The 23083-nt window shown below is 35.4% G+C and overlaps 1 protein-coding gene across 1 annotated transcript in view; it reads right to left on the bottom strand.

The window, feature by feature from the left end:
• Myo81F (unconventional myosin 81F) overlaps window positions 1-23083 on the bottom strand; it is a 189983-nt gene that overhangs the window by 96887 nt on the left and 70013 nt on the right. The window contains exons 8-9 of the mRNA XM_075290991.1: window positions 12525-12890; window positions 9748-9866 (exon numbers count right to left, since the gene is read on the bottom strand). Of these exons, the coding sequence (XP_075147106.1) occupies window positions 9748-9866; window positions 12525-12890 (485 nt within the window). The remainder of the gene's footprint in view (window positions 1-9747; window positions 9867-12524; window positions 12891-23083) is intronic.

Genomic DNA, 23083 nt, shown 5'->3' with positions numbered 1-23083 from the left:
AGTCTTAACCACTGAACCTTCTCTATTATTAACTTTTGTGGAACCAACCAGATTGCTCCAAAAACATTAACAAACTGCTTAAGTTAACGTTTTCAAGGTCAGCCAGTAATCTAAAGCTATATGCTCCTAAAATTCGCTTACGCCTTATACAAAAAGCAGGACACTCACACAAGAGGTGTTTAATTGATTCCTTTTCCTCCTCGTCATGACAGCTTATACAATAGTCATTATACTTCGCACCTATAGTTTTTGCAAATTCGCCTATCAGGCAGCGACCCGTTATAGCAGATATTAGGAGTGCTATCTGACGCCTTGAGAACACTAGCATATCTAGTGTGCGGTTTAAGTTTAAATGGGGCCATATTTGCTTGGTGTCGTTACAACCCTTGCAATTTTCCCATCGAATATTGGCCATCATAACAGCCTTCTCACGCAGTAAGAGCTTGCAGGTGGCCAGAGGCATACCAACAGATTCTAGTTCCCCTGGAATATGTAAGGTAGTTCCTAGCCTTGCTAACACATCTGCTTCACAGTTCCCCGGTATGTTCCTATGACCAGGCACCCATATTAGGTGAATATTGTACTGCTCAGCCATCTCGTTGAGAGATTTGCGGCAGTCTATGGCCGTTTTTGAGTTAAGGAACACAGAGTCCAAGGATTTTATTGCAGGTTGACTGTCTGAGTATATATTAATGCCAATATTTGTTGGAACATTACTTCTCAGCCAATTCACCACCTCTCTTATTGCCAATATTTCAGCCTGAAAAACACTACAGTGATTAGGTAATCTTTTCGCTATTCGAATTTCCAGATCTTTAGAATATACTCCGAACCCCACTTGTCCATTCAATTTGGAGCCATCAGTATAGAAATCTATATATCTTTTATTCCCCGGGGTCTGTGTACACCACGCCTCACTGTTGGGAATTAGAGTTTCAAACTTTTTGTCGAAAAGTGGTTTTGCCAGGGTGTAATCCACTACGTTAGGCCCATCTGGCATTACTTTGAGGACCGAACTATGACCGTACATTTTTTCCGACCACAGCGATAGCTCGCGCAACCGCACAGCCGTTGTTGCAGCTGACTGTTTGGCCAAAATGTCTAAAGGCAATAGATGTAGCATGACATTAAGGGAGTCTGTTCCTGTCTTACTAAATGCGCCTGAGATACATAAGCTCGCCATACGCTGAACTTTATCTAAACAAGTCGGTTTCTGAAGTGCCGGCCACCAGACTACAACACCATATAGCATTATAGGTCTAACCACTGCCGTGTATAGCCAATGCACAATTTTTGGTCTTAGTCCCCACTTTTTCCCTATTGCCTTTTTGCACGAGTACAAAGCTACCGTGGCTTTTCTCGCCCTCTCTTCAATATTAAGCCTAAAATTCAGCTTCCTGTCCAAAATAACGCCAAGGTATTTTGCACACTCACCAAAGGGAATTTCAGTACCCCCTAAGGAAATGGGCCTAACCGTGGGAGTTTTGCGATCTTTGCAGTACATGACTATTTCTGTCTTTGCTGGATTTACACCAATACCATTATCTTTCGCCCATTTCTCAGTCATCCGGAGAGCTCTCTGTATAATATCTCCGATTGTGGATGGGAATTTTCCCCTGACTGCTAGCGCCACATCATCTGCGTATGCCACCACTTTTATCCTTTCTTTTTCTAGAGAAACCAGAAGGTTGTTTATAGCAACATTCCAAAGAACAGGTGATAGAACTCCTCCTTGGGGAGTGCCTCTGTTCACATACCTTTGTATGTTTGCTTGCCCTAGTGTGGCTGAAATACGTCTCTTCATTAGAAGTTCGTCTAACAGCCTAAGAATACCTGGATCAACATTCAGAGTTGTCAGTCCATTTAATATCGAGCTCGGATGGACGTTATTGAACGCCCCTTCGATGTCTAGAAATGCCACGATTGTGTATTCTTTGATAGATAGTGAGCTTTCAATAAAGCTGACTAGTTCATGTAATGCGGTCTCAGTAGACCTGCCCTTCGAGTATGCATGCTGTCGTTTCGAGAGCAAACCTGAATCCACGGTAGTTCTAAGATACATGTCTATCATCCTCTCCAGGGTCTTAAGTAGGAATGAGGATAAGCTGATTGGTCGGAAATCCTTCGCACTCGAGTGAGAGGCTTTTCCTGCTTTAGGTATGAAGACGACGTTTGTTTCCCTCCACTTTTCTGGAATATATGCTAAGTTTACACATTGTTTATATATCACCGTCAACCAGGGGATAATTCTTCCAGCCACTGCCTGTAACTCCGCCGGAGTAATTCCATCAGGTCCGGGGGATTTGAATGGTCCAAAGCTATTTAAAGCCCATTTTATTCTAGATTCCGACACAATTTCCTCGATAGGAAATGATCGCTGAGCCCCTGTTACACCGCCGGAACATGGTTCAACCGTCTGATTTCCAGGGAAGTGTGTGTCCAAAAGTACCTCCAACGTCTTCTCACTGGACGTTGTCCAATTTCCCTCCGATGTTTTAATGAAACCTGGAGCGGTGTTAGTGGATGCTAGTACCTTCCGTAGTCTGGAAGCCTCTGACGTATTCTCAATACTGCTACAGTAATCATCCCAAGAGTTTTGTTGAGACCTTCTCAGTTCTCGTTTATATTCTCTCAGATTCATCTTGTAAGTGTTCCAATCCTCCGGAGCTCTTGTGGACTTTGCTTTGTTAAAGAGCTTCCTGCAGGATTTCCTCATATTACTTAACTCCGTAGTCCACCATGGCGGCCGATTTTTTCCCCTTGGCTTTCCTCTAGGGCATGCAGCTTTCAGTGAAATGTTGAAGGCCTTAGTAATCCGCTCCACTGCGTGTTCGATATCTTGCACAGTGCACATATTTGTCTCCGGCACTTCCGGTATCATCAAATTGAACGATTCCCTATACCTATTCCAATCAGCTTTCCTAACATTTGGCGGAAATATGGTCTTTGAAGTACGAACAGCCAATCTGAAACTGATGTAGCGATAATCTGAGAAGCTATGTTCCCTCAAAACTTGCCACTCAGATATCTTATCATTCAGTTCCGGAGAGGTCAACGTTACGTCCAAAACCTCTTGTCTGTTCCTGGTGACGAAGGTTGGTGCATCTCCCTTATTGCAAACTACCAGGTTAGTACGCAAAATAAACTCTATTAGCGACTCTCCCCTTGCATTAGTATCACTACTTCCCCAAATACTATGATGTGCATTTGCATCGCATCCCATAATGAGTTTTATCTTTGTTTTTAGTGACTCCTCAACTAAGGTCTTAACGGCACAGGGTGGCATATCCCTATCATGTCCCATGTAGACCGAAGATACCCAATATTTGCATGTGGATATCTCTAGACTGGCTACGACAGTGTCTGCATTGCTCAATGAAGGAAGCAGAAACAAGTTTAGTTCGTTTTTAGCAATTATACATGCTCGATTTATATCGTTACCGGTATTATGCAAAAGTTTGAAACCCGGAGTGCTTAATTCACAGATCTTGTTCTTATATATGTATGGTTCTTGAATAAGAACTATATCTATGTCTCCTTTCATCAGGAGAACTTTTAAGGCAGCACAAGCGGCCTTACAATGGTGAAGATTTATCTGGAGGAACCGTAGAACCATCCAAATTTTCAACCACCGTCACATCAGCCGCTTCAATTGAGTCATCAAGGGCTTCCTCTTCACAGATCTCGGTGACTCTCGCGACAATCCGCGGTTCAGCTTTGGTGAGGCTTTTCGATACCATATCACATCCGTCAAATGTGTTGGGTGCTATATATAAAGGTTTGTCCCAAATACATACATTTAAATATCACTCGATTTGGACAGAATTTGACAGACTTTTACAAAATCTATAGACTCAAAATTTAAGTTGGCTAATGCACTAGGGTGGAACACAATTTTAGTAAAAAAAAATATGGGAAACAAAGCAATTTTAAGGAAACTTCGCAAAAGTTTATTTATGATTTATCGCAAAATTTCAAGCTAATCGGGATAAAACTCTGGCTTCTGGGTCCATATAAGTGCATATTGGGCGAAAGATATATATGGGAGCTATATCTAAATCTGAATCGATTTCAACCAAATTTGGCACGCATAGCTACAATGCTAAATCTACTCCCTGTGCAAAATTTCAAACAAATTGGGTCAAAACTCTGGCTTTTAGGACCATATTAGTCCATATCGGGCGAAAGATATATATGGGAGCTATATCTAAATCTGAACCGATTTCAATCAAATTTTGCACACCTGACGATACTACTAATTGTACTCCTAGTGCAAAATTTCAACCAAATTCGGCCAAAAATCTGGCTTCTGGGCCATATAAGCCCATATCGGGCGAAAGATATATATGGGAGCTATATCTAAATCTGAACCGATTTCAATCAAATTTTGCACACTTGACTATACGACTAAGTGTTATGTTTGTGCAAAATTTCAAGCAAATCGGTATAAAACTCTGGCTGCTGGGTCCATATTAGTGCATATCGGGCGAAAGATATATATGGGAGCTATATCTAAATCTGAACCGATTTCTTCCAAAATCAATAGGGTTCTATTCTGACCCAAATTAGGAACATGTGCCAAATTTGAAGGCGATTGGACTTAAATTGCGACCTAGACTTTGATCACAAAAATGTCTTCACAGTAAAGGTCTGCACAAGCATATTTGAATTTTCAAATTTCAAAATGTTCTGCAACATGAATAGAACTTTCAAAACATAGCTATAAGCAAAACATTCAAACATCAAATAAAACAAATATCAGAACATAACCTACCCATATTTGGTTGCAAACGAACGATGTTTTGAAGGTTCTATTCGAAACCAAGCATCAAAGTTGCAAGCATTATAGAACCTGTATGCATGTTCTGAAGTATTTGCAACATTTTGTTATGCTTGGAACATCTTCTAAAAGAGCTGAAAGCAAAAAATTAAATGCTGGGACAGTTGGTGCGTGCGTGTTGGTGAAGATTTAGCATTTTTGGTTTACATTATTTTTTTGGAATTAAGAAAACATCTTTACTTTGTAGTATACGCTATAATTTGAATTTTTAAACTGGCATTTATTTGTACGTGAAAAGCTTTATTAATCTACCGAAAATGAAATGAAAGATCTAAATCCTAATTTTAATTTTATTGGTCCCAGATTTAAGGCCATATAGGTTTATTTTAAAGAAGCCGCATCTTTGGCTTGGAATCAATACCAAAATCCTTAAGGGAAGGTCAAAATCTTTGGATCCAAGTAAACTTTTTTTGAATGTAAAATCCATGTGATTATTTTTTTTATATTGTTATAAATAGACTAACAAATGGTATAATTTTAGACATCCAATCAATCAGATTCTCAATATTCAGAAATTAAACAAATTTATTTCAAATCTAAAAAGACAAAACAATTGTCTTTTTTTTAAGAACTGATAGTTTTATTAAATGAAACCATGAAATGGTATTTTATTTTCCTTTATTTTAAATGAAATAACTATATTTTTTTACTATAAACCTATAAAAAAAATTAAAAATTCTTTTATGTTAAAATTGAAAGTCAATGTAATTTATTTTCATTTTTAATCCTAAAAGTTCGACTCTAGAAATAAACAAAATTAAATCACACCAATGTGCTGTGCTGCTTGAGGTTCTGTAGAACATGCATAACCCACGCAAAACATTTATAACCCAAGTAGGAACATGTTCTATGCAACATGTATTTGATATTTGTTATGCTTGCTTTGGTTTCGATTGCCTTTTGTTGTGCTTGTGTTTTCAAGCCATGCTGCCGTCGAACGATGTATTTGTTCGGTTTGTTTTGCGAAGCGCTGATGTTTTGAATGTTCTATAAAAATTCAAGCCATTTGAAATCGCTTTCAAGCATACTTGTGCAGACCTTTACTTCACAGACAGACGGACGGACGGACATGGTTATATCGACTCAGGGACCCACCCTGAGCATTATTGCCAAAGACACCATGTGTCTATCTCGTCTCCTTTTGGGTGTTACAAAAATATGCACTAACGTATTATAAGTTCCACAGTGTGGCGCAGAGTATAAAGAATAAAAGTTTGGGTACAAAATCGTTTCGAAGACGAGATAGTAAAAGAAGACCGCACTACCACAGTCCTGACTGAAACAGGCAGGGTAAGAGTCTTATTAGAAATTCAAATCATTACTCATATTTCAGATTACTTATTGGCAGAATTTAGCATTCTGGACTATTCGAACGCTACACTCAATACGATAGACATTACCCAGTACAGGAATATAAACTTGGAACACCTTCTTGATAATAACGTTACCAATAATATCACGATTTAACAAGAGACAAAGAATGAAAACACTAAAAGAAAACTCTAAAAGAAGGATTAGTAGTTCAAAATGTGGTAAACACTTTAAAAAATATTTTTGTTTTTGGACTTGAATTTGTGAATTCAACAGTGCTGTTTTGTTGTGAAAATTTTAGTACATACGTGCGAGGAATAGAACTAGAGTTGTTAACGATTGTTCATGAAAATCTTTGCTTATTATAGTTCGTGAGGAAGTATACTTTTACGAGCTGTAAAGTTTTTCTGCCCAAACTTGCCCATACTAAAATAAATGTAATTTTTCTAGAAATAGTGAAGATAGCGTATTATTCTCATTTTGGCTGAAAAACAAAAAGGATAAAAATGAAAACCAAACCAGGATATCTTTACTTTCTGATAAACACAAATAATTATATTAAAAGGAAGTGTGAAAGCCACAAGAGAAGGGTCCGATATAGGCCCGATATAGGCAATCTATGGCCAAAATTGGGAAAATTGGGCGATACATATATATGGGAGTTATATCTAAATCTGAACCGATTTTGAGGATTTTTTGCAGGTATAGTAATACTACAGAAGATTACATTCTACCAAATTTGAGTAAGATCGGTTAATAAATAAGGGTTCTATAGTTAAATTTTGAAAAACGGGCGATACATATATATGGGAGCTATATATAAATCTGAACCGAATTTCCACACTTTAAGGGCACTATAAAGAATTATTTTGTGTTAAATTTGAAGACAATAGGATAGTAAATAAGCACAGTATGATCTCATTTGTCGAAATCGGGCGATGCATAACAGGTTGGCTAATAAGTCCCCGGTCTGACACATAGATGGCGTCGCTAGTATTAAATGCATATTATTTTTATATAGTACCAACCTTTAAATGATTCGTGTCAAAATTTGACGTCTGTAAGGCAATTAGTTTGAGAGATATAGCGTCTTTTGTGAAACAACTTTTGTTATTGTGAAAAAATGGAAAAAAGGAATTTCGTGTTTTGATAAAATACTGTTTTCTGAAGGGAAAAAATACGGTGGAAGCAAAAACTTGGCTTGCTAATGAGTTTCCGGACTCTGCCCCAGGGAAATCAACAATAATTGATTGGTATGCAAAATTCAAGCGTGGTGAAATGAGCACGGCGGACGGTGAACGCAGTGGATGCCCGAAAGAGGTTGTTACCGATGAAAACATCAAAAAAATCCACAAAATGATTTTGAATGACCGTAAAATGAAGTTGATCGAGATAGCAGAGGCCTTAAAGATATCAAAGGAACGTGTTGGTCATATCATTCATCAATATTTGGATATGCGGAAGCTCTGTGCAAAATGGGTGCCGCGCGAGCTCACATTTGAGCGTTTGAAGGTCGAAATCGCGGCAAAACGGCCCCATATGAAGAAGAAAAAAGTGTTGTTCCACCAAGACAATGCACCGTGCCACAAGTCATTGAGAACGATGGCAAAAATTCATGAATTGGGCTTCGAATTGCTTCTCCACCCACTGTATTCTCCAGAGCTGGCCCCCAGCGACTCTTTCTTGTTCTCAGACCTCAAAAGGATGCTCGCAGGGAAAAAAATTGGCTGCAATGAAGAGGTGATCGCCGAAACTGAGGCCTATTTTGAGACAAAACCGAAAGAGTATTACCAAAATGGTATCAAAAAATTGGAAGGTCGTTATAATCGTTGTATGGCTCTTGAAGGGAACTATGTTAAATAATAAAAACGAATTTTGACAAAAAAAATGTGTTTTTCTTTGTTAGACCGGGGGCTTATCAGCCAACCTGTTATATATGGGGGCCATATCTAACTTTGATCATTTTTTTCCAAATTCAACAGTGTTTGTCACGTTGTAAAAATTTTATCGAAATCGGTTAATAATTGCGACCGGAATCCTGCGAACAACAAACACAGATGGACGGAATTAAGACTTAGATACGGAATAAAGTGATTGTGATGGTTTAAATTTGTTTAATCGTAACTAATTAATAAAATTAATTTAATAAAATTGCAACTGTTTTATACTATTTACGTCAAGTTCTGGAGATAAGCCGCTTTCTGAATAAGGAAAATAAGCAAGTATAAATTAAACTCCATATATGAGGATATTTTATAGTATTCCAAGTGGAATTACAATTTCGACCCCTCTATAGTAACGCACCTGGAATAAGGGGGATTGACTCCATTTTTGTTGGTAACATTTGATTTTGATAAGAAATATCGATATTTGGAGATACTAGATAGATTGTAAATAATTTTTGCAGCAAATTTTCAATTTCCGCCGATAGTACATTCGTATGTCGACTTAAGCAACCAACAGGTAACGTGGGACATGCCAAGTCAATTGCCACAGGTTGTGCAATGTCAATGCACACAACACGCGGATACCCGATACCCAACATCAGCATAAAGTACAACTATAAAAGATTAGGGAAATTGACTACAAACCCTAATGTTTGGTTCAGTAAAAAAATATATTTTTTTTAAATTTTTATTATAAAACGATTTAATTTATATTCTTGATCAGGGAAAAATTCTAAGACAATATAACCATGTCCGTCTGTCTGTTGTAATCACGCTACAACTTTCAATAATAGGGCTAGCGTCCTGTAATTGGCACAGATTCGTTTTTTATTTACAGGCAGGTCAAATATATCGGGCTATAAGGGCTATAACGGTCTAGTTTTTTTATATGGCCCACATATAAACCGACCCCCGATTTGGGGTCTTGGGCTTCTAGATACCGCATTTTCAATCCGATTGTCGAAAATGGTTTTTATCGCTCCATTCCTTATTCAAAGAAGACTTATATTGATTCATGGTCGCGGCCGAACTTTTTGCTGTATATACATATTTATATATGCTTTCACTCTATTAAATTTTTCTATAACCAAACACTGCGGTCATTGTGCGAGATCTATACGGTTGACATTTGTTTTCTTTGCAGAAGAGCCCGGTTCTTCCTATTGGATTTCCTACTCTCTGATATTACTTAGCAAGTCCCATCATTACATAAATAGCCCCCCATACAAATATATTTCAATTTGATTTTTGCACAAAATAAACATTTTCAGTACTGGACTCTTCTTGGACATCCAGTAAGCGTCGGTGTGTGAAGTTTATATATTACCTCCACTAACCTAAACTGAAATTACCATATGGATCCATAATACAATGTAATTCCTATATAAGCCGATCTCCATAGTTTACATCTTGATCGTATAGAAGTTGTAATCTAATACAGCTGATGTATAAATCGATCTCAAGATTTGGCTTCACGAGAGTAACTCATTACTCCTAAGATATTCTTCCCAATATGGTGACACAGCATGCCTTCGATAAGAGGTAACCACATATTGAGCATACTATACGCTACAATGTGCAAATCGTTGGCTGCTAAAACTGTCAATAGTGTGAACAAAAACTCTTTTCAGAATAATAGATATTACTTACCATACTTTTGAGTTTTGCAAAACATCAATTAGAGCTAACAACTGTTGCCTGAAATGATCGCTCACTGTCACTTTCGCTTTGGAAGTTCCTCTCTGGATAGTAGACGAGGTCACTGTTTCCTAAAATAAACATAAAAAATTGTCGATTACCTTTCATCCTACACTAAAAATTGACTTTATAGAAAGGTTTATGTGATTAATTAAAATACAAAAAAAGAATTTTGTTCAGCATAGAATACGTATTTCTTCGATATAATTTTTTCCTTGTCTAGGTTAGTTTCATGAAACACAGCTTAATTTCTATTACAGTCGAGTCGCTAACACATTTTAAAGGACGTTGATAGCACATTAACAAAGAACTGAAAAATCGAATAAATTAAAATTTGTTTCTTAGAATCAAATACGCAAAACTCAAATTTAAAAGAGAATTGTATCGTAAATGTATCCTTACTTCAATTATCCGCTTCTTTGGATCGGAATGTTTTTGCTCCCCTATACATATATTTAAATCTTACTCGATCTGGACAAATTTGTTAGACTTCTACAAAATCTATAGACTTAAATTTAAGTCGGCTAATGCCCTGGGGTGGAACACAATGTTAGTAAAAAATATGGGAAAATTTAAATTTAAATTTAAAATTTTTGGCAACTTCGCGAAAATGTATTTATGATTTGTCGGTCGATAGATATGTTATGAATACATGAAAATTTAAGTCATTTTTACAAGTTTTCGACGTAGCAGTGGTGATTATACAAGGAAAATGTTGGTATTTTGGCCATTTTTGCCGAAATCAGAAAAACATATATATTGAAGCTATATCTAAATATGAACCGATTTAAACCAAATGCATATCCAGAACGTTAATTCTACTCCCCGTACAAAATTTAGAGCAACTCAGGACAAACCTCTGACTTCTGTGGCCATATAAGTCCATACCGGGCGAAAGATATATATGGGAGCTATATCTAAAACTGAACCGATAAATAGGGTTCTATTCTGACCCAAAACACATACTAGTGCCAAATTTGAAGTCGATTGGACTACAATCGCGACCTAGACGTTGATTACAAAAATGTGCTCACAGACAGACGGACGGACGAACATGGCTAGATCAACTCAGGGGCCGGCCCTGAGCAATATTCCTTCTGGGTGTTGCGAACATATGCACTAACTTATAATACTCTTTTCCACAGTGTGGCGCAGGGTATAAGAATCCAAAATATAACAGATACTTCAACGTAAAAAATGTTTTCAAAAATTACAATTTGGGATTATTCGTTTGACTTGAGCTCATGTTCTCAGATATTTCGATACACCATCGGTGAACATCTTCAGCAAATATTATAATTTACAAAGTTATGGACTTTCTCCTTACAAAGCTCATGTAAGGATATGGATAAGGAGTTTACACAATATTGAAGACATATTTATTTAAAATAAAGAAATTAGCATTCATTTTTTAAGTCGCATGTCTTTGAACTATGACACAAATATTATTTAAAGTGAAGCAAAACATTTTTGATTTAAAGAAGTATTTGTTATAATGTAAATTTTTAAACTGGTAAATAAGTTTTAGTTATATATTATTTTAATAATTAATTCCGAGCCAATGAAGCGAAGAATTGCACTAAGAATGCATTTAAAACGCAATTATCTTTCAAATTTGAGTACATGATACTGGGAAACAACTCGACAGACTACGATTTCAATACTATTGAAGATTTATTCCCACTTTTTTGGACAATATAATTTTATTTTATGCAATCTTTACATAAAAGAAAATTTAACAAGGTCTTGAAAAACATCTCATATTTTTTAATACGTTTACGATTACGATACGATAATATTGAAGATTTATTCCCAATATTTAGGACAATAGAATTTTATTTTATGTAATATTTCCCATTTTAATGTCATTATCCTAACTTTAAGGACAAAACTCCTCATTGAAAAGTTTATCGATTTTTGGTCGAGTAAAAATACTTGGTATCAGAGAAATTAATTATCTATGCTAAGCAAATTTCGCATTCATATCTAAAGACCACGAAATCTTTGTGCTTACGGTAATATTTTTTTCAGAGTAGAGATCATTTAATAGATATTGATATATTTTATACACTGAAAAAAATTTTGACCTAATATGGAAGATTATGCAACTTAAATTTTAGTACTCGAGATTTACGCAATGATAAGGACAAAATTCTTTAAAATAATGACATTTTAATTAAAAGAATGTTTATAATCCTTGCTTCATTAATTTTTTCATTAAATTTAGGACACAAATCTTGAAATTTTGCGTCCCTCTGTTGAAGTTGTAGATATTTGAAGTAAGGCAAATATTCCTTAAAATAAAGAAAAACATTTTTAATTGAAAGAAATCGTCTTTAAATCAACTGACATATTGAATTTTTAAATTTAAGATAAAAAAATATTGGCTAAGACTTATTTTAAGGATTTGTATCTTTGGTTTAAAGTTTTTTTTTAGCATTAAGAAAACAGTTTTTACTTTGAAGTACTTGGCATAATTTGGATTTTGAAACTGGAGTTTGTTTGTACATGAATACCTTTATTAATATTTATATCGCAAACAGAGAATGAAAATTCGATGACCTGTATCCAATTTTAATTTTATCGATCCTAGATTTAAAGCCAGGGAGGTCCTAAAAAATGTCTTTATTTTAAAGAAGCCGCATCTTTGGCTCGGAAACAATACCAAAATCCTTAAAGCAAGGTCAACATCTTTGGATCCAAGTAAACTTTTTTTTAAGTGTACTTACCTGAAATCTTGACAGTTCGCGAATGAATGCATTTTCGCTTCGGCTCATATTGTCAAACAAAACATCTTGTTGAACATTTTTATTTTTCTCCACGAATCCATCAACCGTATATATAACATCTCCAGCATAATGTTTAATGCCAAATTCGGTTTCCCAGTGTCGCTTATCATTGCCTTTTATGTAATAGGGGTTCTGTTCAAACTCTGTATGCATGTTATTTAAATAAGCCGTATCTGAACCTTTAGGCATATGACATTGCTCAGTAAGCAACTTAAATATACACCTTGGCGGCCGTTCGATAAGTTCTAGACACAAAGAATTATCTTGAAAGTCCACAAATGTGTAAGTAATTTCCTCTCGTTGATACTAAATTGAAAAGGAATATAAAAATAGTGTTATATAATATGTATTAAAATGTGCAAAAATTTTACAGTTTACTCTAAACAACCACTGATAATAGAATTACTGCTGAAGTAAGTCCAAAATAGTCGAATGATACACATTGAACCTCTACAAAACACCAAACATTAAAAAACAATTAATAGCTTTTTATTCTGCAAATGTTATTTGTAAATAATCATCATTTACTTTTTTGTTAACATTTTATTAAACGGACTACACCTCTATGAAAATGTGGCTAGAGAAAAATTTTCGTCCTGTGTCGCAAAATCTAACGTTTCACAGTCTTCGGTAGTCGCATATATCTTATTTTATTTCACGTACAATAACAGCCACAGCAAAATGAAACACGAGACGTTTTGAATAAGAGAAAAATTAATTTTTTCAGGTAAATGATTGATTGTTTGTTCCTTAATAAAGCAGAAAGTATTCAGTTAATAATGAAAAGCAATAGCAGCCAAATCTATTTTATGTAATTTTGCAAATTGCAAAGCACCTTTGTTCTCGATTGTCCCACGAATTCTATATTTTAGGTGCTGATTCGACGATGGGTTGATGGCGTTCTTTCACATGGCCCGACAGGAAGAATAAATAGCAATACCTTGGTGGGTAATTACACCCTCAAAAAAAAATCGCTTCTCTAACATATGTTCCAAACATATTTTGCAGGAAGCACATATATTATTGGATACCGCCGAAACATTAATATGTTTGTTTTATGTGAGCATATTATATGTTTGGAAGCATTTTGAGTCCAAAAATAGTATATGCTTGGAATAATTCCCCAAAGAAGATTGTGTTCATTCCCTCACATATTTTTAACATCCACGAAATTTTTGAGTTCTTCGCATCTTTTTCTGTTATACAAATATGCTGTTTTTTTTCAAATGTCTATTTTCTTTGTTCCGAATGTCTATTCTCTTTATTCCGAATACTCAATCTACTATTCAAATTAAATAATATTTAGACTTAAGCATACCAAATTTTTGGCCATATTATAAAACAGTTTTCCGAAACAACATACAAGCGGTTTCCCAGAAATTGCTCTCATTTCATTCTCTCGCTGTGTTATGTTGATATCTTTTTATTCAACCCTCCCGGTTTCCATCTCTATTTCTTTCTCTATACTAACTCTCTCTCTCTGTCGCTCTCTGAATAAAGTATCACAACATATATATGTTTACTCGAAATTTGTAAATTTATATATGTTTACATTCACGCATATTATTTTTATGAAACATTCATGCCCCAAACATAATATATTCTAACATATTAACATATGTGTCCCAAACATTTTGTGTTAGTTTAGGAACATTACATGTTTGCACTTAAATATATTGTGTTTAAAAATTGTGCCCGAAGCACATTTTGTTTATATCGGAACATATGAAAAACATATTTTTCTAACAGTGTATGATTGCCCGGCCCGGAAACGTTTCCTGCAAAAGAGGCGTGCAGTTGTTGAAAGTAAACATTGTCCAGATAAACACCATCCAACTACAACCATAAAAATTATTAATCATCACCCATTCACCGGAACTGTTGACGTATGCGCCGAGGTGGAAATGAGTTTCTATTCGTTAAATTTCAAAGAAGAATGGTTTCAATCTATATTCTGTACTATTGTAAATGCCATGTTATTTTTCATCAAACATTAGGCTAGTTTCTTTTAGAACTGGATACCTAAGCCGTGACGGACTAAACGAACTCGTTTATCCAAAACTGTGCAACAATGGCATCAGCTGTTTAAAAACAATCGCAGAAAAAAAGTAAAATCTTACATTTTTAATCTATGAAGTAGAGGTGTGCGCGTGACTCGAAATTGTCGTGACACGCGTGAATCACGAGTGTCGTGAATAAAATCTGAAGCAACTCTCGTGAATGGGACTTAAACAAATATGTCATGCGTGAGTAAAATCGGTTCGTGAATGTGCGTGAACATTTCTGCAAAATCGCGCTCACGAAAAAAATCAAGATTTAATTCCTACTCGTATGTTAACTGAATTTGATTTAGCTGTCGAACTATATTTTATTTATGAATTTTGTTACCCTTGCTCATTCCCGGTTGGAAAATGTCGTGAGTCTCGTGAATTTGTCGTGAGTCACGTGAATTGTTGTGAATCGTGCGTGAGTCTGTAAAAGTAGTTCGTGCGTGAGCGTGCGTGATTTCTGCTTTTTATTTGGTGAATGTGCGTGAGTGTGAGTGGCTACGTCACTTATCGTGCGTGAGCGTGCGTTAATAAATATTCGACTTCGTGAATGTGCGTGAGTGTGAGTGAAATTTCTCTCACGCGCACACCTCTACTATGAACTTTAACACTTTTAAAATCATGTTATTCGACCAATTTATCACAATAAATTGATACTGTGAATCGAGTAAACGTCATTTTATCAATCTGACAACACCGACTAGGTTGGTACTGATGAGAAGTTAGAACACAAATAGCAAAGTTTCACCCGATTCTTCCAAAACAGCGATATTATCATGAAGCCTTTCAACTCAGCTAAATAAAACAAAATCGGTTTTATATAGCTGACTTCATCAGTTTTATTGATAAAGATTTCCAAGTAATCTCCCGAAAGGTTAACGTTTGGGATTGATACGAAAGACGATCATTTGGAGTGTGTACACATATTTTTTTTTTTTTTTGACTCAATCACGAAATTAATTGATCCGATTAATTTTTTAATTGAAATGTCTTCAATCACGAAAATGATAATATCAATTACAGTTTTAATTAGACATTAAAAAATAATAAAAATTAGTTGATTTTATTTATATAATAATTGATTCAATTAAAACTTTAATTTATGTTGATTGCCAAACTCAATTAATTTTTTCATTAAAAACGTAAATATTCTCAATTACTTTCTTAACTGATTTACCCCCATTTTCAGGAAGCTCCATTAGTGCTACGTTAGCTAACGAACTTTTAAACCGTACTACGGACATGTCTGTCATCTTGTCTATATATTTCATATGCTAGTTAGGAACTTAACTGCTAAAAATGTTTCAGTTAAAGTTAACCGGAGAGAAGATATTTCGATTTTACTTTCTGCTGACTGGGAGTTAAAGTCTAACGGAGATACATGAAAATGGCCGTTAATGTTTTTAGTTTGATTAAAAAATTGATTGTTTGAAATAAATTTTATGTTAACAATTAAAACAAAATAAGTCAATAATCAATCTTTTTTTATTGACTTAGTCTTCCGAGTAGTCTACAAGTTAATTGTATCAATTAATTTTTTAATTAAACATTTTAAAAATTTTAATTGTTGATTTAATTAACTTAATGTTTCTATCTTGATTAAAAAGTTAATTATATTGTTACGAATTTGATATTTCTAGATTTAAGTTTATTGAAATTAGTTTCCGTTAATTTAAATTTCAAATTGTAACGATAAAATTACGCCATAACTTGTTAGAGTCATTTCTTTAGTTTCTAGTACTTTCCTAAACATCTTTTGTGTTCTTAGTTTTCTAATCGTTCATTGTAAAAGTAACGCCTTTTGTTTTACTGTTATAATTATCGGTAATATGACCATAATCCCTTATGCCTGCACTAGCCAAGATAAGAATAAGCCTAAAAGTATGTGTGCCATATCACCTGTACAATAACGCCCCATAGAAAGTTCTAGATAGCCGAGACAATGAACATAAGTCGATAAATATGTGCAATGTCGCCCGTGCGACATCTACAAGGTAGTAGCTTAATCTCGAAGGTTGTAGGCCAATTAGCGAGAACATTCGAAATCGTCATATCTCGGTATATAAACCCCTAGCGGAGAGAGCAGTCAAGTCATTCGCAAGCTAAAGTTTATACAGTACACATCGTAGAGCAAATAAGTGAAACCAATCAGTTAAACAAATAAATTGTAGATTGTCGTTATTTGAAAAGAACTGTGTTTTAATTATCGGGTAATTAAATACGCCTCAATATAAAAACGTAAGAATTGGTGTCGGAAGTGAAATAACGGAAAAAAATCTACAATGAAGTTTAATCAGCTTCGAGTGGAATTGAGCAAAATGGAGCAGCCGACTACAGGAAACAAGGCTCAATTACAAAAGCGACTACTGGAAGAGTTCGAGCGGCGCAGTATTGATATCGAAACACATGAGTTCGATTATAAGGAAGATCTTGACGAATCAGTAGTAGCCAGCGCCTTGGAAACTCCATCTGTAGCTTCTAATGTTGTTGATTACACATCGATGGTCAATATTTTGAGCAAAATGATGGAAGAAAATTCTCTAAAAATGCAAGAGAATTCTAGAAAGATGATGGAAGAAAATTCTCTAAAAATGCAAGAGAATTCTAGAAAAATGATGGAAGAAAATTCTCTAAAAATGCAAGAGAATTCTAGAAAAATGATGGAAGAAAATTCTCTAAAAATGCAAGAGAATTCTAGAAAAATGATGGAAGCTAATTCTAGAAAATTGGAAGAAAAATTCGACGAAAATTCAAAAAAATTGACGAAAATTCTAGAATTCTTCATGAGAATATTCAACAAATTGCTGAAGGCATGAAAAAACGTGTGGACCATATCGAAAGCCAAATTGGGGAGCTGGATAAGAAGATTATTTCTGTGGATGAGAATATTATGGTTCATGATGAGAAGTTTCTACACATTGAAAGAAAAATGTCAGAGCTGGAAATTAAAGGTGGACCAGTGCGCGTTATCGAGGGCTCGAAAACCAAACCTCCTGTTTTCGATGGCTCAACTTCATTTGATGTTTTCAAATTCCAATTCGAAATGGTTGCTTGTAGAAATTTGTGGAACGACAATGACAAAGCAATTGAACTTCTATTGGCATTAAAGGGCAATGCCGCTGATGTGATACAAAGCATTCCCGCTGCCTCTAGAAATAATTATAATGAAGTAATAGCGGCACTTCAACGTAAGTACGGCGGAGAACATAAGCAAGACATCTTCAGAATGGAATTAAGAGGAAGAGTCCAGAAGTCAAATTAGACTCTACAAGACTTTGCAACAGAGGTTGAGCGGTTGGTGCTTTTGACATATCCAGGAGAAAGTCATCCACTTGTTGACCGCATCAAGATCGAGACCTTTGTGAATGGAATTAGAGACCCTGATATAAAATGTGCAACATATGCGTCACAAAAGGCTACATTCGCAGAAACAGTAACATTTGCACTTGCACAAGAAACTACGAGATTGCTTGCACGGCCTCAAATTCACAAAGTACGCAGAGTAGAGACCGAGTGTGAAGAATCGAAATCAGTCATTGAATTGGTAAAAGAGGCTCTAAGGCAGATAATGCGAGAAATGAAGCAGAGGCAAATAAATCTAGAATAAAATGCTATAACTGTGATAAGGCTGGACGTCTTTCCCGGGAATGTAAAGCGTGGCGTAAAACGTCGGGGTCAATCTCGCCATCTCCGTTAAACAATAATCATAAGAAGGCGACCACAAAACCAAGCGACTCAAATTTATATTTTGCGAATAATAGAAAAGGTGGCAAACAAGTTATTGACCAGGCCTTGACACGAAAGCATTGCAATCTAGAAAGCACACACTTCTTGAAAGTGGAACCAAAGGAGACAGTTGTAAATGTCAGGCAGTTACATATCGAATCTGGTACAGACTGGTCAATAGAGCAACGTAAATATCCCATTCTGAGAAAAATTATTTCGGCAAAAGAAGAAAATAAGAGACTCAGCAAGAAAGACGTCGCAGCCGAAAGTCCACTTATGAAATCATATTGGGCTCAATGGGACAGTCTATGTCTGGTCAATGGAATCCTTCAACGTAAATGGGAAAGCGAAGATGGAAAGAGCAGCCGAAATTTAATAATCGTACCGGATTCTAAAATAAGTGATGTTTTGACGGAATTCCACAATTGACGTAGTGGAGGTCACTTGGGAATAACCAAAACAGCCGAGAAAGTGAAGCAACGATTCTACTGGATTGGATGCCAGAAATCAATTGCTGAATGGGTGGCAAATTGTGAGAAGTGCATAAAGGCGAAAGGGCCAAGACGAAAAAGTAGAGGTCTTATGCAAGAGTATAGGCCAGGAGCGCCTTTTGAAAGAATAGCAATGGACGTTGCAGGGCCTTTCCTAGTAAGTGATTCTGGAAATCGATATGTCCTTGTTGTCATGGACTACTTCAGCAAGTGGCCAGAAGTTTATGCCATTCCTAACCAAGAGGCGAAGACGATTGTAGATGTAGTCGACCAGAACTGGATATGTCGCTACGGTGTGCCGACCGAGATACACTCAGACCAAGGAAGAAATTTTGAATCGGCCATATTCAGAGATGTGTGACTCCCTTGGTATCAAGAAAACAAGGACTACGCCATTGCATCCACAGTCTGATGGCATGGTAGAAAGGTTTAATCGCACCCTGGAAGAACATCTTCGAAAGGTGGTAGATAACGGCCAACGAGACTGGGATGATCATATACCAAAGTTTTTGCTGTCGTATACATCAGCCATACATGATTCTACGTCACGAACACCGGCCAAGGTCCTATTCGGAACGGAATTGAAGTTGCCCGGAGATTTGATATTCGGCGCTACACCCAATGAGCTCGCCATGGAAGAAACCAGTAACGACATACCAAACACATTTGGTAAAGTTCACGAATTAGTGCGAAACAAAATAAAAATGGTCAGCAACAGGATGAAGGCGAGATATGATCGTGCAGCGAACGCTGAGGGCTTTAAAGAAGGACAACTGGTTCTGCTATTCAACCCGCAACGAAAGAAAGGATTATGTCCTAAACTACAAACGCAGTGGGAAGGTCCATATAAAGTCATCAAGAAGATCAATGATGTTGTATACCGCATTCAAAAGGACGACAGCCCAAGGTCAAAGATGAAAGTTGTGCACCTGGAACGTTTGGCTTCTTACGGAACGGGTTCTGTGCCTATTCGGGACGAACAGGCTTAAGCGGGAGGCAATGTTACGAATTTGATATTTCTAGATTTAAGTTTATTGAAATTAGTTTCCGTTAATTTAAATTTCAAATTGTAACGATAAAATTACGCCATAACTTGTTAGAGTAATTTCTTTAGTTTCTAGTACTTTCCTAAACATCTTTTGTGTTCTTAGTTTTCCAATCGTTCATTGTAAAAGTAACGCCTTTTGTTTTACTGTTATAATTATCGGTACATAAACCCCTAGCGGAGAGAGCAGTCAAGTCAGTCGCAAGCTAAAGTTTATACAGTACACATCGTACAGCAAATAAGTGAAACCAATCAGTTAAACAAATAAATTGTAGATTGTCGTTATTTGAAAAGAACTGTGTTTTAATTATCGGGTAATTAAATACGCCTCAATATAAAAACGTAACAATATCAATTATTTGAAAATTTTTTCAACTTCAATCAACTTTTTAATTGGAAATATTTTGGTGATATTTTTTCTGTGTAGTTGGCGGCTTCCAACTATAGACTTTCTTTAGTTATTTATTCAATAAATAGTTTGTCGTTTGTCATGTCACTGAAAAAATAATGAAGAAAATGTTATTTTAATTTTAGAAAATTTAGATTTCGTTTTTTTTTTATTGTTGGTTTATTCTTCAATCATTATTGTTTTTTTTTTTTTTTTATTTTAGCGTAAAACCATGCATTGGCTAAACTACAAGTATATCATAACCAACAGAGGAAAAGAATGTCTGTCAAATTTATTTGGGCAAAGCCCTATAGACTGCAAGATGGTTGGATGGACGCATGTTTCGGAATTTCATCAGCATCCTCTACTTGCAGCAAAACTATCAACCAATTATCAGAAAAAATTCTTGTAGTTCACCAAACCCAAAGTGAACCACACTTCCACCTTCCGAAAAGCTTTATGATAGTCGGCTTTTGCCGAAATAAATCTTTGTACAAATGTTTCTCTTTTCCTTTGCCAATTTCAAATCATCGATTTGAGTGCAGTTGTTGTTTTTGATTTCAGCTTAAAACCATGCATTGACTAATCTACAAGTGTAGCTTAACCAACAGACGAAAAGATTATGGATGGATTATTTCTAGAAAATTTTAACTAAATAGTATTACAAACGTAGCTAAACAGTATCACGCCGACTCCACAAAAATAAGTAAACATTTTTCGACAAATTCAAGATTTTTTTTTTTTTTTTGATAACATATAATAAACGTACGCAAAACATTTTTAGAGTAAAGGAAACTTAATAATTCCATGAACTAAAATAAAATTAAATTAGCTTTAGTGAAATAGAGTTTGTTGCTGGGACAACAAACATTTGTAGTTGTTATAGCTATTGTAACTAAAGCAATTTGCTATTTCAACAGCGATGTTTGTTGAAAACCACGTTTGCCAATTCAGCAGTATTTGTTTGCTATTTTAACAGTAAAAAAATGTTTCCTATTTCAACTAACGGATGTTTGCTGAAACAACTACACAAAAAAAAAATCACGAAATTTTTTCCAATTAAAATTTTAATTGAGTTTTAAAAAATATTCTATAAAAAAAATTAATAGTATCAATTATTTATTAATTGGATCAATTAATTTTTTATTGACTTTCAAGTAATTTTTTAATTGATGCTGCCATATCTGTTATTGAAGACATTTCAGTTAAAAACTTAATTGGATCAATTAATTTAGTAATTGAATCAGAAATTTTTGTATGTGTGCATGCTACTGCTTTTCCTTTTTCAGCAAACAAAAACTGCTATTTTAGCAAACTTTTTTGCTATAATCAATAACAAAATTGAAATTGCTGCAATCACAAAAATCAAAATATTAATCAGAACCATGAATTGAAAAATTATTTAATTTTTTATGGTTAGATTAGATTTAATCAAATATTGTCAATGTTTTAGTTGAAGACAATCTTTCTACATACTGAAACTAGAATAACAATATTAATTACTTGTAAATATTTCATCGTATTTAATGTTTTTCCATTTTCATATTACTATTTTAATTTTAGCTAAAAACGATATGTCCACTAAACAACAAAAGTAGCTTTAACAAGAGAACAACATGTTATACAAATTGAAGGAATGGAGTTCCACATTCATAAACATCCTCTTCTTGCAGAGAACCTCCCGAAAAGGTTTTTTTTTATAGTGGAATTTAGTCATCAACTGTATACAAATATTACGGTAGCACAGTGGAAGTGCGTTAATCTTGCAGGACGAAGGTGTCGGGTTCGATTTCCGGCCCGCGTGGTACTAACAAAAATAGTTTACGTGCGTAAATTATTGAATTCATCACTTGCACGAGTGTCTACTGATACATTTATGAACAGTCGCACTACAATTTTATAAATAAAAACAAGGAAGCTATAGATAAAACCAACCGGCAACCCCACTAGTGGAGAACAGTGGCGGAACTAACACCTATCCATTAACAAAAAAGAATCCAGATAATGTAAATACACGCAGAAAACATGTTTGCCGCAGCCATATAATTCTTATCAAGGGCATGTAATTGACGCCAAACACATGTATTTTGTTCAAACATTTAACTGAATTTTAGACCATTACATGATCGGGAAAATCACGTACCCGTACAAATATATCTAGCTAGTACCATTCATTTCACTTTGTTTGGGAAGGAGCTGCTCTAGACTGAGTCGAGAAGAAAGACATATCAGCTAAAGGATTCAGAAATGTCTGAACCAGAAATAAGCTGATCTTCTTGCGAAGTCGAGGAAGATACCAAAGATGCAGACATGGATGGACACCGTATGCCTCAAAACTCACCAAATTTGAACCGATGGTTATTGCGAGAGTCACCGAGATCTGTGAAGATGACATTCTTGATGACTCGATTGAAACGGCTGATTTGACGGTTGTTGAAAATCTCGATGTTTCTACGGATCCTCCAGATAAATCTTCACCATTGTAAGGCTGCTTTTGCAGCCTTAAAAGTTCTCCTGGTGAAAGTGGAGATAGATATAGTTATTATTCAAGAACCATATGTTTATAGAAACTGGTAAAGATGTCAATCGAGTATACTGGTATAATAATTGCTAAAAATGAGATTCACTTGTTTTTGCTTCTTTCAATGTGAAATGCTTACACTGTCGTTGCCAGTTTAAAAATAGCCAAAGCAAATATTGGGTATCATCGGTCTACATGGGACATGATAAGGAGATGCCTCCATGTGATGGGGAAGTGGTGATATTAATACAAGAGGAGAGTCACTCCTAGAGTTTATTTT

Source organism: Haematobia irritans, chromosome 1, assembly GCF_050003625.1.
Source record: "Haematobia irritans isolate KBUSLIRL chromosome 1, ASM5000362v1, whole genome shotgun sequence".
Taxonomy (NCBI): domain Eukaryota; kingdom Metazoa; phylum Arthropoda; class Insecta; order Diptera; family Muscidae; genus Haematobia; species Haematobia irritans.
Note: the sequence above shows the minus strand (reverse complement) of the source record. Positions and strands in the feature narration are given on the sequence as shown.